General features: G+C 34.5%; 1 protein-coding gene across 2 annotated transcripts in view; it reads left to right on the forward strand.

Annotated features, from left to right (window-relative positions):
- The window catches only part of LOC133522073 (cell adhesion molecule Dscam2-like), a 96,376-nt gene that overhangs the window by 20,101 nt on the left and 61,645 nt on the right, over positions 1–14,630 (forward strand). For both annotated transcript variants that reach the window (XM_061857270.1, XM_061857271.1), the window contains exon 2: positions 2,258–2,468. In XM_061857270.1, the coding sequence (XP_061713254.1) occupies positions 2,258–2,468 (211 nt within the window). The remainder of the gene's footprint in view (positions 1–2,257; positions 2,469–14,630) is intronic.

Below are 14,630 nucleotides of genomic sequence, written 5' to 3' on the forward strand. Positions count from 1 at the left end.
GCAGTCCATAACATAAATCAGAATCGCCGGCGTATGTCGCGTGGACTCTTTATTTACTACCCTTAGAGCCTGGCGGCCGGTTAGTGAGCGATATTGCAGCAATACGGCAATTCACTTGAATTTTATTATTAGTATCTCTTTCCCATCACGGATCAATGGTGTTTCGGATATTTGGACAGCGTGCACGGAGTCAAAGTCACCACATAGAGGCCTTTTGAATACTCTAATGAAATGTAAGGGGTACACCGAGCGGATGCCGCTCCTGCCCGTGTCATGAGACGCACGCAGAGGCAGCACCCGCCAGGGTGTAAGGACCATTGAGAGTTGTTGAAGGAGTCTAAAATGAAGCTATTGGATGAGAACGCTGGATATACTGGGCTATGGGATATAAATGAACCGGACGCCTGCATAATAAAATGGTATACAATTTTATTTCCGGTAGACGATGACTCACCCCACAAAAAACGACATCCAGGATGGCTCAAGGCCAACACCAGTTTGAGGGCCATTCACATATTAGGATCGTAGCTATAAAACCTAATTGAAATCGCAATGATAATTCAGTCCGCAATCCAATTTTAGAAGAGACATATTTTTATTTTCAATAGTTAAGACTAGTAGAGTAGATAGGTCATGTAATGCAGAAATACTTGACCCCCTTGCTTATAAACTTAAAGGCAGGTTCAGACGTCTCAACAGGTATCATTACCTAAAAATAAATATTTATAACACAGATCTAAAAATATCCTTCGATACAACAAGAGTCCTTAATTACCGGCAACAAATGGTTATTAATGGTTATTATTATCCACATGGCTAATGCCATTCACTTCTACATTATTGTGTAGTTGCATTCAGTGTTTCTATGAGTACTTTCTATAAACTCGAATGAGCTTTCAAAATAATGGTTGATATGGCGGAAGGTTGGTCTGGTACTTAATCTCGTACCTGTGTTGTTCCACAACATCAACAAGACACTATACGTGTACAAAATTACATCTCTTAGTTCCGTGGCAAGCAGCTATTTGAAACAAGTGTAATGTATAAAGAAATGGTACATACTAGTTATGTATTCTGTAGCATTAGTTTATGAGACTGCTAGTTTAACAATCCAGACGCGGTTTATTTATTTAGTATCCATTTTATTTTGACACTTGGAGAGACTTTACACCTCCAAATTTTATTAATATTAGTACTCTGACATTGGGGACCTTTTACATCTCCAGATTTAATGTGTTTTTAACCATAGAGACTATACATCTCTATTGTATTGTAGTAATTATTTATTTTAAGATTATTATAATGTAATGTTTACCCAGGTATTGGCTGTTGTATTTATAAATGTTGTTATTTATTTTTCATGTCACTATATGATGTTACTATAAATGTTGTATTGACTTGTGAAAGAGCCCTTGAAGCCTACTTGCAGAATAAATTTTAGAATTTTGAATTTGAATTTTGAATAAAGATGTATTAACACATGTAGCCTACACTCTTACTACATTTTAGTCTTAAATGATAGTGCGCTTTATCTTGGCTAATAAATCAAGAAGGTAGTCTTGTTTTTCGAATCGGTCGTGAAGCTTTGTTTTATGTGAAAAGTTTTAAAGACTTCGCGAACATAATAATAGTGTAGGATTTTTATGTAAATTGTCTCCTTCCTTAGGCCCTAGACCTATGAAAGATTTAATACCTATATTGGGGTGAAAATCTTTATTTACCCAACACTTTCTATTTTAAATGGCAACAAATTTTATCATCGACGGAAAAAATACGTAAAAACCTGATACGATCTCTGAATTTCATAACGAGGCTCTAGTCAGCTGTACATTTTCAAAACAAAATCATTGTGTAGTTAGTGTTAGATACCAGAGCTCTATTATAAAAAGCTAAACCTTGTTTCTTTTATACCTTAAACTAAAATGACAGCAGTTCGATTGATATAACAACAATATGAATGGGTAGTAAATAGAGCTTGTCATTTTATTTGGGAAATAAAAACAAAGGTCACATGCCCCAAAATTGCCACCGCCATCGCTAGTATATAGAGATCAAAAAAATTTAAAATGTAGGATGAAATTACCTACTGTACAAAAAACCAATTAGAAAATGATCACCAATTTTTCGACAGTCATGTCATATCTAGTGAACCGTTTTAAATATCACTTATGATGACACAACCTAGACCGGTATTTAGCAACTACCTACATCATTAGTTCATAAAATAATACCTACACACTTAAAATGTTGTCTTCAGGATTCGCAATTCCATGGATTCTGGTGACTCTGGCATCGGCTCAAGCGACGAGCGACAAGCGTCCACATTTCGTGGTCGAACCGCCGTCGCGCATTTTATGGCCGGCCACTCGCGGCGCACACGCCGCTTGTCGCGCCACCGGACATCCCACGCCGGACGTTCACTGGGTCACCGCTGAGGGCCAACTATTGACCACATTGCCGGGATTAAGGTAACAAATATTCTCTTCAGATATCACAATTTAGTTATTGGTAGAGTAGTAAATCATAAAAATGCTGTAAATCGTCATACAAATTACGTGTTTCATTCATCCTAAGACGCTGTGGCAGTGGGTTGCAATCTTGTATGGTCTCATGTGGTCCTTCAAAGTGAAATAATTTTTAACAGTTTAAATTTGTGGAGGTCATACAACTCATACTCATAGCTTACAGCAAATCCGTAATCGCTTAATAACAGGCATGCTATATGCATTTTTGCCGCGGGCATTTTATATAAAATTCTTTAACTTCCACTTTACTCGGTCTGCGCGCTTCTGATAATGTCACTTTAATTATTTACATACAATAATATATTAATTAAATTTATCTTTAATGCCTGAAAAGGAATAGTAATTTCAACAGACCGTAATTAAACACACTTGGCGAGTCGAACATTCAGTGAAGTTCAATATCTAACTACATTAGTCACATCGTAAGCAACATTAGGAAACTACATTATTAACCGTATTTTGGCGCATCCAATTACAGGGCAGGCATGTACCTAGAGCAGTATTAATATTTTACAATTAATAAAGGTTTGTATACGACCGTGATGATACTCACCCTGAAAAGTCAGCGCAAAGTGCACTCGGACTCGTGTGGTTAGGTAATAAAATAATTGTTAGTCATGTGTGTTGGATCTACAGTAAAAATATATCGTATGAGTATTATGTATATGAAGACACCAAGACATACGATTTAAATGAGTGGAAAGATTTTTATACAATTGAAATCTACTTTGTGAATATAAAAATAATACCAATTGTCTTTATAAAACTTCTAACTGAACAAAACGAACTCTTTATAAGTACCTATCACAAGGAAAATCTCCTGAAACTTGGTAGATAATTATGAACCGTCGGGGACTTAAAATATCAACTTGTTCCTAGTTTACCAACAAGTTTTCCTTGTACATAACTTTGGAACTCTGGACTCATCTCTCGATCGATCTTTAAGATAATTTCAGTTCCTAGTGAGAGAGTTTACCGACGACGTATCGACATATCATTAAGTGTGCGTCTTCGAACTTTACCAATATTTTATGGGAAATGCGATACGGAAGTTGAATATGGGTAAAAGTTCATAATTGCGTCGTGGATATGTCAGTAAGGAAGGGAAAGGCGATGTTAATAATTGAAGAATAGCTACCGAAATGTACTTCGAATATCTGATACTGGCACGAACAAAGCGCCTTTCTCCTTGTCAGGTAATTTAAGTGAAAAATTAAATTACGTAAACATCAATCAATAATTCACTCATTCACAGTGCTATACTTGTGCTATATATTGATTAACTACTAATACGAGTATAATGTATGTATTTGTGTAAATTATGTTGTATACGGCATTATTGTATGTATGTAACCGTGCCGGGTCAATTTCCTTTATGTTTCCAGAGGCATTGGTTAGCCTTGCCTATACAACGCATAATATTATGTCACATATCATAATATGATTTCCTTTTCACTGATTTACTCGATTGTTACTCGATAAGGGTCCGTCGTCGCCGGTTGTCGTTGAATTATATGACATGAAAAAGGTCTAAATTTTGTTTATGATGAACGCAATGTCTGTTGTTGGGACTAGTTTTGCCTCCGGGCGGACAGCAAAGATGAGTTCGACCTGTGGTCTACCTACAGGTCATATGTACTTCTAATTCAAAGGACATTTTATCTCAACTTTATACTTGTTTCCTAATGTTTAGGATTTCACGGTCTGCCTTTGCCAAGAAATTTATTTTTCATTTGCACATGCCATTGCTACGAGTAAATAGGTAGGTCCTATTAATATTATATTCGTAATGTTTTTTACATAACCATGCACTGGCGCACACAATTGCATAAGTATTATGTGCGTTCTCTTTTTTTATATAACTGTGCCTTACATAGGAACACTAAATATTTCACTAAGATAAAAATACACCATAACATGCTGGGATCAAAGTTGTTCGCCTCAAACTTATGTTGTGTCGTCGGCTCACTGTAATACCAGGCCTTATTAAAAATTACAAAACTTGTTGTGAAGCCACTCCAGGCTTGGTCGTTAGACTTGGAAAAGTTCGCGGCAGCTGGTTCGGTTACAATATTTTGTCTTATAAAATATCTTTACTCGAGGCTTTTTACTTTTTTCCTTTAATGTGGACGGAGTATAACATAGCGGGTACAAGATAAAGTGCTATTTTTTTTTGTATAGCTCATGCTACTCAGTACTCATGCGTTACAATGATAGCCGTCGGTTGGGTGCCTTAAATTGGGTAATTTTCTAGGAGCGTTAGTAATGTGATTACGATGGATGGTAAGGCATTCCTGAGAATTATACATAATACTAGTAGTAAATACCTATATTATATGTATATATTTAATTTGATTTTTTGCGACCTATAACCTTGGTATTTAAAGATGTGTTCCAAAAACATAAAAGTACTTTAAATTTTTGAATCAATAGTGCTACTGAACTAGTCCGTAAAATATATGTAGGAATGATAGTCCTGGTCCTTTTATGGGCTAATTTCGTAGTCATAGCTATAAATCGGTGAAGTTACGGAATAGAGTTCCCAAGTTAAGCATCGACGTGTTTCAACTATACCGTTTAAGTTTGATGGGGCCTTATTATTACTGGGTCGGGGATACCTAAAGGGACCTATTACAGTTTATTGGCTCGGTGGAAAGTATTCAGTGAGGGAACTAAAAGCGATGAGAGCGCGGAAAAAAAAAAACTTTCGTGCGTCCATATTTTTATTTGTACTACATATTACCTAATCAGTTAAATAACTTTTTTTCACATGGACAATACGGCTAGACCGTAGTAAGGTAGTAATAAACTAGTATTTAATATTATTATTATTTAAAGCAGGTATTACTTTTATTGTGCTTATGTCTTGCCAAATTTGGGCTTAATCGAACGACAGAAAACAGGCTTTTTTTAAAGAAACTAGTGAAAATAAAATACATATTATAAGAAAGAAGTACGTCAGGCTTTTTACTTTCTGTTTTAAATTGAGTTATACAGTTGAGTAAATTGAGTTGAGTTTGTGGCATATAAGTAGTTAATGTCATATCTTAGGATTTTGGTATTTTTAGGCGGCACCAAGCTAGCACCATTTTTTCACGTTTTTGGTAATTGAGTCGATTTAAAAACTACTTTTCGAAGGTAATCACGACCTCAAAAAATCTTATTTCGTAAACTGCATATTCAAATCGTAAAAACGAACGAGCCCCAAACAATTTCCGTTAAACTACGTGTAATTCAATCAAACTTTCGACCTCGGGTCTTATACGGCCAATAGAAGGTTAATGAAAAAGGATCTAATAAATTAGGCCCTGTCAGAGTTACTAATAGATAGAACTAGGAAACTTTGCCTTCGAGTTCTTACGGTTGGTGCTGAGAAGAAACTTTCGCCATTTCGCCGTTCGCAGCAAAAGTAACAATGGCGTATTGAATTGAATGGCAGAATTCGTGCTTTAATGTCCTTTTCCTCCTTAGAACGTGTTGCGCGTTCTCAAGTTATGCTTCATTGTCGCAAGTTTGGGTTGAACGCTTTTTTATGAATGTGGATTTAATGATAAAATATAGGTATCGTGGATGTTATCAAATTATTGCTCCTCAATCCCTAATAATACGTAATTGATGCTAAATGCAATATGCCGCAACCATCACCATGAACAACCAACATTAAAATAGTACATTACGATACAAGTGCGAAAAATAGGAAATTCGAAACGAGTGGCGATAAATTAAAACACGACCGAAGGGAGTGTTTTAAATCGACACGAGTTGCGAATTACCTATTCGCACATGTATCGTACAACGTTTTACAGTACATATGGCCCTTTAAATGTTCGACACAGTAACGTAATATGCTACTTCTCGCACTAGTGCTATAAAGTAGCCCCATATGTACTGTAAAAATATAAACTATGTGTTATTTCCATGCACATTCGCCAATAAACCTCAAAAACACTCACGCAGTTAAATTCAATTCACAAATTTATAAAAACAAATGAAAAATCACTTACTGAGAGCAAAACGGTCGTGAAATGCGGCGCCGAGAATGAATATTGATTTCAGATTATGCGTAGCCATTATTTACAGCAGGAACATGTCGACCAGGCCATGTACTTATACAGATACCAGGATTTGACATCTCTCTCCCTCGGATTTTTCGCCGCTGATGTGTGAAAATGACAGAATACACGTGGTTTAAAATTTCGGATTCCGAAATGATCCTCTACGGACGAAAGTGCTCGTTAAAATGAAATTAATACCGCGCACTGGATACGATGTTTACAAACTGCAAGCTGCCAAATCGAACCTTAAGTAAACAAATTGGCAATGTTTGTATAATAATGGCTGCTCTAGACGATGACGACGATCTAGACTAGCAAGATGGCCATGCGACGGTTATGGCTGCTCTTCATTATGGTGCAACGCTGGACCAGCGAGATGGCCATGCGATGGTTGTGAGCATGCATCATGGAATGGGCCTTTGATGTACGGACGAAAAACCGACACTGTGGCCATCCCATCGCCATCCCGCCGCTCCATTACCCATCCCTCTCTACACGCTGGGCCATCTTAGTCGGCCAGTATGAGACCCATGATATAGAGGAGCCATAATAGATACCTTGTCCCTGCCATAGTCCTGTGTTTATGTAGTGAAATGTACGAAATTTCTATGTCAACATTAATTTTTTTTTGGTTGGCCCTAAAGGGATTTTGCTGGTTCCTCTCGCTGCATAATCATGAGAGTTACATGGTTTTGCACGGGTAGATTATAGTATTTTTCAAACTGGGGTGACTTGTAAAGGGTGACAGCTGTCATTTCATAATTTTAAAACTGATACGGGACTTAATCGCGTAAACTTACGTTTATTATATGGCCTGACGTTTCGAACGTGACGTTACGTTCGTGGTCACAGGCCGACTGGCGAGGAATTGTATCAACATCTTGCTGCGCGGGTTTTGCGAACTACCCGCACTTGATCTTATTATAGTAAATTTAAAAACGCATTTAATGTAAGAATTTTATAAAAGTATTTTAACTGTTCTATTACTTATTGGTGAGGAAGAGTTGAAGCCTGACATTTTAGGCTCTCGGAGTAGCATTATACAACGCTATATTGAAATGTACCTACTGACTTTTCTTACACTAGTTGCGTGTAGGTAGCTAGCATATCTAGAAAGTGAGCAATATACTCTATATTGAATTTCTGTATAATGCAAGGAAAGTAACTTTAAAATACGTTTTTTTCAAAGGGTGAATTTGACCAAACGAGCATTTTTATCTATTTCCATGGAATTTTGACATATTGATTTAATATAATATAATGTAATGTGGTAATTCGTAGGAAAATAAAATAAAGCCAATATTACATACAGGGTAAAAATAATAAAGATATTCATGACATTTTGAAAGATATTTCAGTTTGAAAGTTAGATCCGGGCACGGGAATTTTTCTGTTCATGGAAATTGAATTTTGGTGACACGAGAATTGGTTTCCTAAGAATTATTCCTATTTAAACTATTACCTATGGACGGCGATAACCTACCTATGAACGTGACTGTACCTACTAGGTACAGTCACGAGTAGGGACATAAAATCGACTGTATAGGTTAAACAAAATATTTCTTCTAAAACACCTAATTAACAAGACAAATATAATCATTAGGTAGCTAAAAAATACGTTGGGCAGCTTATAATACACCTTTGGCTTCTTAGCATTTCAATATTCTCGGTACAACTCTTCAAGAAATTAATCGGAGTCGGACGAGTTACCGCGATCGTCACAGTTATCGGAATCATAATTCAGACTGTTACATTTATGACAAATGAAACTAGATTCATAGTCAGAATCGACATATATTGTCGTTGTGAGCCTTACAAATAATTTATGTAAGTAAAGCTTTATAGCTATATTATTATATACAATATACAATAACGCATGATAACTTATTGTCCTCTAAGATAGATAGTTCTATGTCTGCTTTGTTTGGCAACTTATATTTTAATAGGAGGCACTGAAATTAAAGAAAACGTTAAGAAGTATTTAATTGTCCACAGGTAAAATCAGCAATGTTGAACCTATGGACAGTCCACAGGTACAAAAATGCAATTGTCCACAGGTAATATCATTCGCCACTTTTATTTTTAAACCGTTAATAATCATATTTAAAAGTACCGGCGAAAAGCAAAAACCTAAGAAAACAACGATCAGATATTGATATTAGACATGTGATAATAAAATCAGTCGTAATAATGACAGAATTTGCAAAAACTATGCTGAAAAATGCGAGTAAAAATTTACCTTTTGGCACAAAAACTTGTAACAGTAGAAAAATATACAATTCCGTTCATTTATAGAAATGGCGTTTACTTAGTGTAACCATACGAAAAATACTTTTCGGATATGTACACGATATTTGTCTATGTTCTGTTGTTCTTTTAATACCGGCAGTGTCCAAAGGTACAATCGTCTACAGGTACAAAACTTGCCTCTAGCCATTATCTGACTTTAAGAAACATCGTCGTAGTTCATTTTAATTTTCTATAATGGAATATCGTATGAACATTTGGACAGCCTTTATGTAGGTTTCGTTTGAGAGTGGTCTATTGCTAATATTTATGAATAAAATATATTGTTTTGGTTATTTAATGAGTCTGAGTATTAGAATCGTAAGCTTTAACGATAGAATTTGTTAGCATTCGTGGGTTTGCAGCGAACTAATAAAAGAGGGATATTCTCTAGGTATTTATAATATATGGCCCAGTTGTAATTGTTCTACGATGTATGACCTGAATAACGCTGAAAGACATATTACATTCATAGTAATAGCGTTTAATTAATTAAATAAATGATGATATCAAATTAGGCACGGGCGTAGCAAAACTAGGCACGGAAATTTGATACCATCATTTATAATAATTGGGTTTCGTAATAAATAGAATCGTCTAAAATGTTATTTGCATACTACGAAAATTCTATGCTATCCTCAATATTAAGACAGAAACAGGGCTATGTCAAACTAGTGTTCGTTAACGAAAAGATATTAAAATATATGCATTATTCTGACCATAGAAATTAGATAAAAATTGTCGCCCTGCCCGTTTTTATAGTTCTGTCGTAAATTTCCAGAAACTTTACTGACTTGTCAAAATCGTACCTATATTATCTATTACAGGTAGAAGACACATCACAGAACAAGAAAAGGGAAGTGCAGTACAAGTCAAGGCTTCATGTGTGATGGTGATTGGCTACGAAATTTTTCGACAAAAAATTACTCTCGATCTCGAACAAAATTTAAACATCCATCACGAGTTATTTACCACAAAGAAGTTAATGTTTTATAGATTAGATTGGATTAGATTATTTTATTTCATGATATAAATGTCAATAAAAAATTGCCTAAGCCAAAATTATAAGAATTCACATCACGATCGTCAAAAACTAGAAACAAACATGCAAGAACTGCATAAAAACCATAATATAATATATACAATGTTATCTCCTAAAAAGGAACGTCGGGATAGAACTAACAAGAAATATAAATATGAAATAATTAAAAACATTATAAATTGTAATATCTTAAATTAATAAAATTTTCAGAATAAAAAATAAAAACAAAAATACGTTATTTAAATATTTAACATTCAATAAGTGATACTAAGTGGTAATAAGGATAAATCTTATTTAAATTTTTGACATTCAATAAGTGATACTTAGTATTTTAAATACAAATTTATCAGTGAATTTATGTTGACTTCGGTGTGAAAGTGTGACTTCTTTATGAAAAAAAAAATGGCACGTATGATGCTACCCTCCGATTTTCATCTCGGACACAAAAAAAAAATCGCGTTCAGAAAATGACCCATCCCATCAAATCTCCGATACTTCTTTGAAATCCTTAAATTTAGTCTGACGTTGCACAAAGTAATCGTACAATTAACATTAAGGGCGGAAGTTTAAAACTTTGACCCAAATTCTCCTTAATCGCACGATTTGAAAATTAATGATTCAAACCGATTTCTGTATAAGTACCCACTCTGTCCTCCTAATGTTAAGCGCAATAACTAATTTTGTAGTCTCATTCAACTGAATGACACATCGTATGAGAACAAAGTACACAATTAAATACTCGTATTATTTTAATATGAGTTATTGCACTTTACGTTAGGAGGGCAGTACTTACGTGCAATTCTGAGACATAATCACGTAAATCACTCCGTATAAAACAAACAATTAACTTATTTAATTTAGTAAAACTACCTAATAGTTTTAGGTGTGGTTCGTATAGTACGAGTAGTAAATCTAATAGTTTCCTTTTTAATTATAAGTAAACATACACTAAAAAGCAATGGGTCACAAAGATTCTTCACAAAGTTACAAGTTTTTATGCTCTTTAGCGAGATATGTATAAAAAGTAACAGTTTAGATACTAGGTAAAGTTTGATGAAAATATTCTCTTTTTAGGGTTCCGTAACAAAAAGGTTCAAAAGGAAGCTTTATGGTGCGACTGTGTCCATCCGTCTGTCTGTTTGTCTGTCTATCTGTCATATCGCTAAATATCTCGAGAACAATTTAAGCTATCGATTTTAAATTTGGAATAGTTATGGACGACGCTAACCCAGACACATTAAAAGTATTATTAATTTATTTTTATTAACTATGGAAAATGCTCAACATGAAGTGGGGGGGGGGGGGGTGAGGTCAAGTGGGGTATAAAACCAACATACGTGCGTTGCATCGCGCAAATTAGTTAAAAAAATAACGATAGATGGCGCTGTACACAAATATACTCGTACTTAGTACTTATAGGTACTTCTGATCAAAAGTCTTTAGCCTTTATAGTTACACGAGATAATTCAAAGTATTTTTACCCTGTGTATCCTACATGTCACAATGTAATAGGATTTTGATAAGATTCTACGAAAAAACAAGTAAAAGGGTTAGGGATAGTTGACTTTATAAACCGATCAAAGGAGCAATTTAGTTAATGGAGTAAAGCGAGTTGTGAAGTCTTTAGATGATTTCAAAAATAAAATACGCTGCTCCTACACATACCTATATGGCGCTCTGTCGTTCCGCCAAGTTTCTGCATACAAAATAGCAAGGACCAACTTAACTTCCCAATACCACGCCATATTTGCAGCCTGCATGAACTCTAACAGAAGCTGATAAAGGTCACATCCTTATACAATAACGAAAAACTAGGCCACATATCCCATTCAAGTATCCCAACAAACATTGGCATTCCTAAGAGACTTTAAGCCATTTGAATACAGGTCGTTTTCGTTCGTGTTTACCATAAAGTTAGTCACATATAATATACCGTTCAAGCGTTGTCACTCGGAACGCGTAACATAGCCGTGTTGACTGGAGACCGAGTTAAGGGTAACTTTTGACACCTTTGCGGGAAGTTAGCTAAGATTTATTTACCTAGAACACGTAAAGACAACAAACTAAGTTAGGAGGCCGGCCACGTGATGTCTGAACTTCTGATTAAGATGTCGGTGATGGCGGGTCGAATTAATACTTGAGAAAATATTACCTGCTCTCGATGTGTTAGTTAGGAAGTTAGTTTATCTTGTATTGTACTTGGTTAGCATGTTTGCGGGCAGTGTGTTACACTTGTTGGACGTTAATATTTTGTTTTGGGACTTGTATTGTACAGAATATTACTGTACTAATTGCGTAGCTAATTTGATCATATTTTATATTTAGATTAAGTGTATAGGTGTAGATACCTATATTATCACATTCTCTCCCAAATATAATATTGTTAGGTATATTTAATCCTAATAAAAACATAAATGTGAAAGGAGAGCCAAGTTCAATATTAACAATATGTGTCGTTGAATCGCCGACAAAAGAATCTACTCGTATATGGGTGCCAAGTTCTATTTGTGTTATGTAGAAAATCCTGCAATTATTAAGGATTTGACCTGGCTAGCTAGAGGGACATTTATGAAATATTGTATTCTAGACAAGTTAAGGGACTTAAATAAATGTGTCACGTTTCATGTGTGTAGGTTAAATAGGTTTCCAGTTGTGAAAGGGTCAAAAGTAGTTCAAAATGGTTCGTGTAATATTACACACGGTTATAATGAAAGAAAATGAATTTCAGCTTTTTTTTAAATTCATCCCATAAAGAGGTTACCCTTTTAAAGGGGTTGAAAGTTTCTATTAAAGGGATTGAATTTGTTTTGAGTTTTGAGGAGAAAAATAAAGTGGAATATATTTTATCTTCAATAGGCTCCCTTTATTATATTATGGAATAGTAATCTATGTGCTAAACTTGAACTCATTTACATCATTCATTCATTTTCATTTATTTATTTTGAATGATTTAGTGGTTGCTATGATTTTTTGATTTGCAATATCCTCACTTATAATTTATAACTAATAGATAAAACGTAAAGCGCCCTTAAAAACATTTCCAAAGCAGAATTATTGATGGGTCAATTTATTATCACACAATGTTGTATGGTAGAATTGTTTTATTTATAGCGACCTATAACGACGATACTTTTTACGTATATTGGAATAAAAAAACCTGCGTGGAAAAGAAATTGTATATTGTTGGACCACCCTAGTGGGGGACTTGTAATGTTGTAAAAAAGCAATTTATTAGAATAAAAAAAAGTTTATATCAGATTTTTTTTAATGGGTCACCTAACTGGTAACCTAGTTAGGTGATCCATTTTCAAAAGGTGTTGAAATTATGTTTCGTGTAATAAAACTCTTGACACTTCTTAGAAAGACCTTAGGTACCTAATATTACACAGCAAGAAAAGAGTTCTGACCCTTTTTGAAAATTCTTAAGGTGGTGAAAAGGGGGTTGAAAGTTTGTAACGGAAACTAAATAAGTAAGAAATTTGAAATTTCATGGAAAGACACAACATGAGAATAGCGGAAAATTGATACTGGTGTTTTAAAAAATACATCGCCTAAGGGGTATAAAACGGGGTAGAAAGTTTGTATCGTGTACAAATACTCTGAAACTTCTTAGAAAGACATAATATAATATACAAGAAAAGTCATTTCACCGTGTTTGAAAATTCATCCTCTCCGGGGGTTAAGGGGTTGTAAGTTTGTATCAAGTCCAAATACTTAGAAACTTCTTAGAAAGACATAATAAAAGAATACTAGAAAATATATTACCATAAACCGGGGTAAAAAAGCACGATTTTCAACTTCTTGATGACTCGATTCGATGTTTCAATTTTCTCCTTGGACGATTTTCACCAATAACCCAAATGATAGAAGTAAAAATGTTGACATCCTTTTTTGAGTTGTAGTTAGTACTTTAATTTTGTATTTGGGAAATAATTTTTAACTATCTAATTTAGAGAAAATCAAAGAATTTACCTATTTTTTCCATAGCGTTAAAACGGGGTGGATAGACACAAGAGAGGGATGAATAAAAAGATTGAGCTTTAGTTGCCATAGACATCGAAAGTAGTTATATTATTATATTGATATTCTCTATTGGCAAATAGTATATACATCTGTTAAACAGTTATTTGACACAAAATGATTATTTCCTGTTTTTTAACCCCAAGACGTTTTTTTCACCCCTTTGATGTATCTAACCACCCCCTATGATGAGGCTGCTCACCCCATATGCATGTCCTCTAACCCCCTTTATCACGTAAATTACTTGTTGATAGTTTATTGCAACAAAAATGCTTAGTTTTTCTACTGGCAGAGTGGTTTTACCGGCTATACCTATGTACTTAAGTTTAAGCTTAGTTTTAGGATAGGTAGGTTACCTAACCATAATAAAATCGTACGCCCTAGCAGGCAACTGTTGAAACTTATATTGTAAAAAAAGACCACCTTTGTATGTACACAGTTATACAATAAAAAATATTCTATTCTATTCTATTCTTAATTATCAAGAAAAAATATGATATTATTTATAATTTACGTAATACATATGCCATATTACCAGGCTAGCTACCTTGCAATTTGTTAATACATATCACTACATTTACCAATATAACAGAGTTCAGACAGGCTTCATTTCTTACTTCAGCGTGGACTTACTTTAGAGTAAAAAAATGTGATTTTAAGGCATTTTTATTAACTTTCTAGGTACCAATGTAGAGTATAAAT

Source organism: Cydia pomonella, chromosome 10 (genome assembly GCF_033807575.1).
Source record: "Cydia pomonella isolate Wapato2018A chromosome 10, ilCydPomo1, whole genome shotgun sequence".
Lineage (NCBI taxonomy): Eukaryota > Metazoa > Arthropoda > Insecta > Lepidoptera > Tortricidae > Cydia > Cydia pomonella.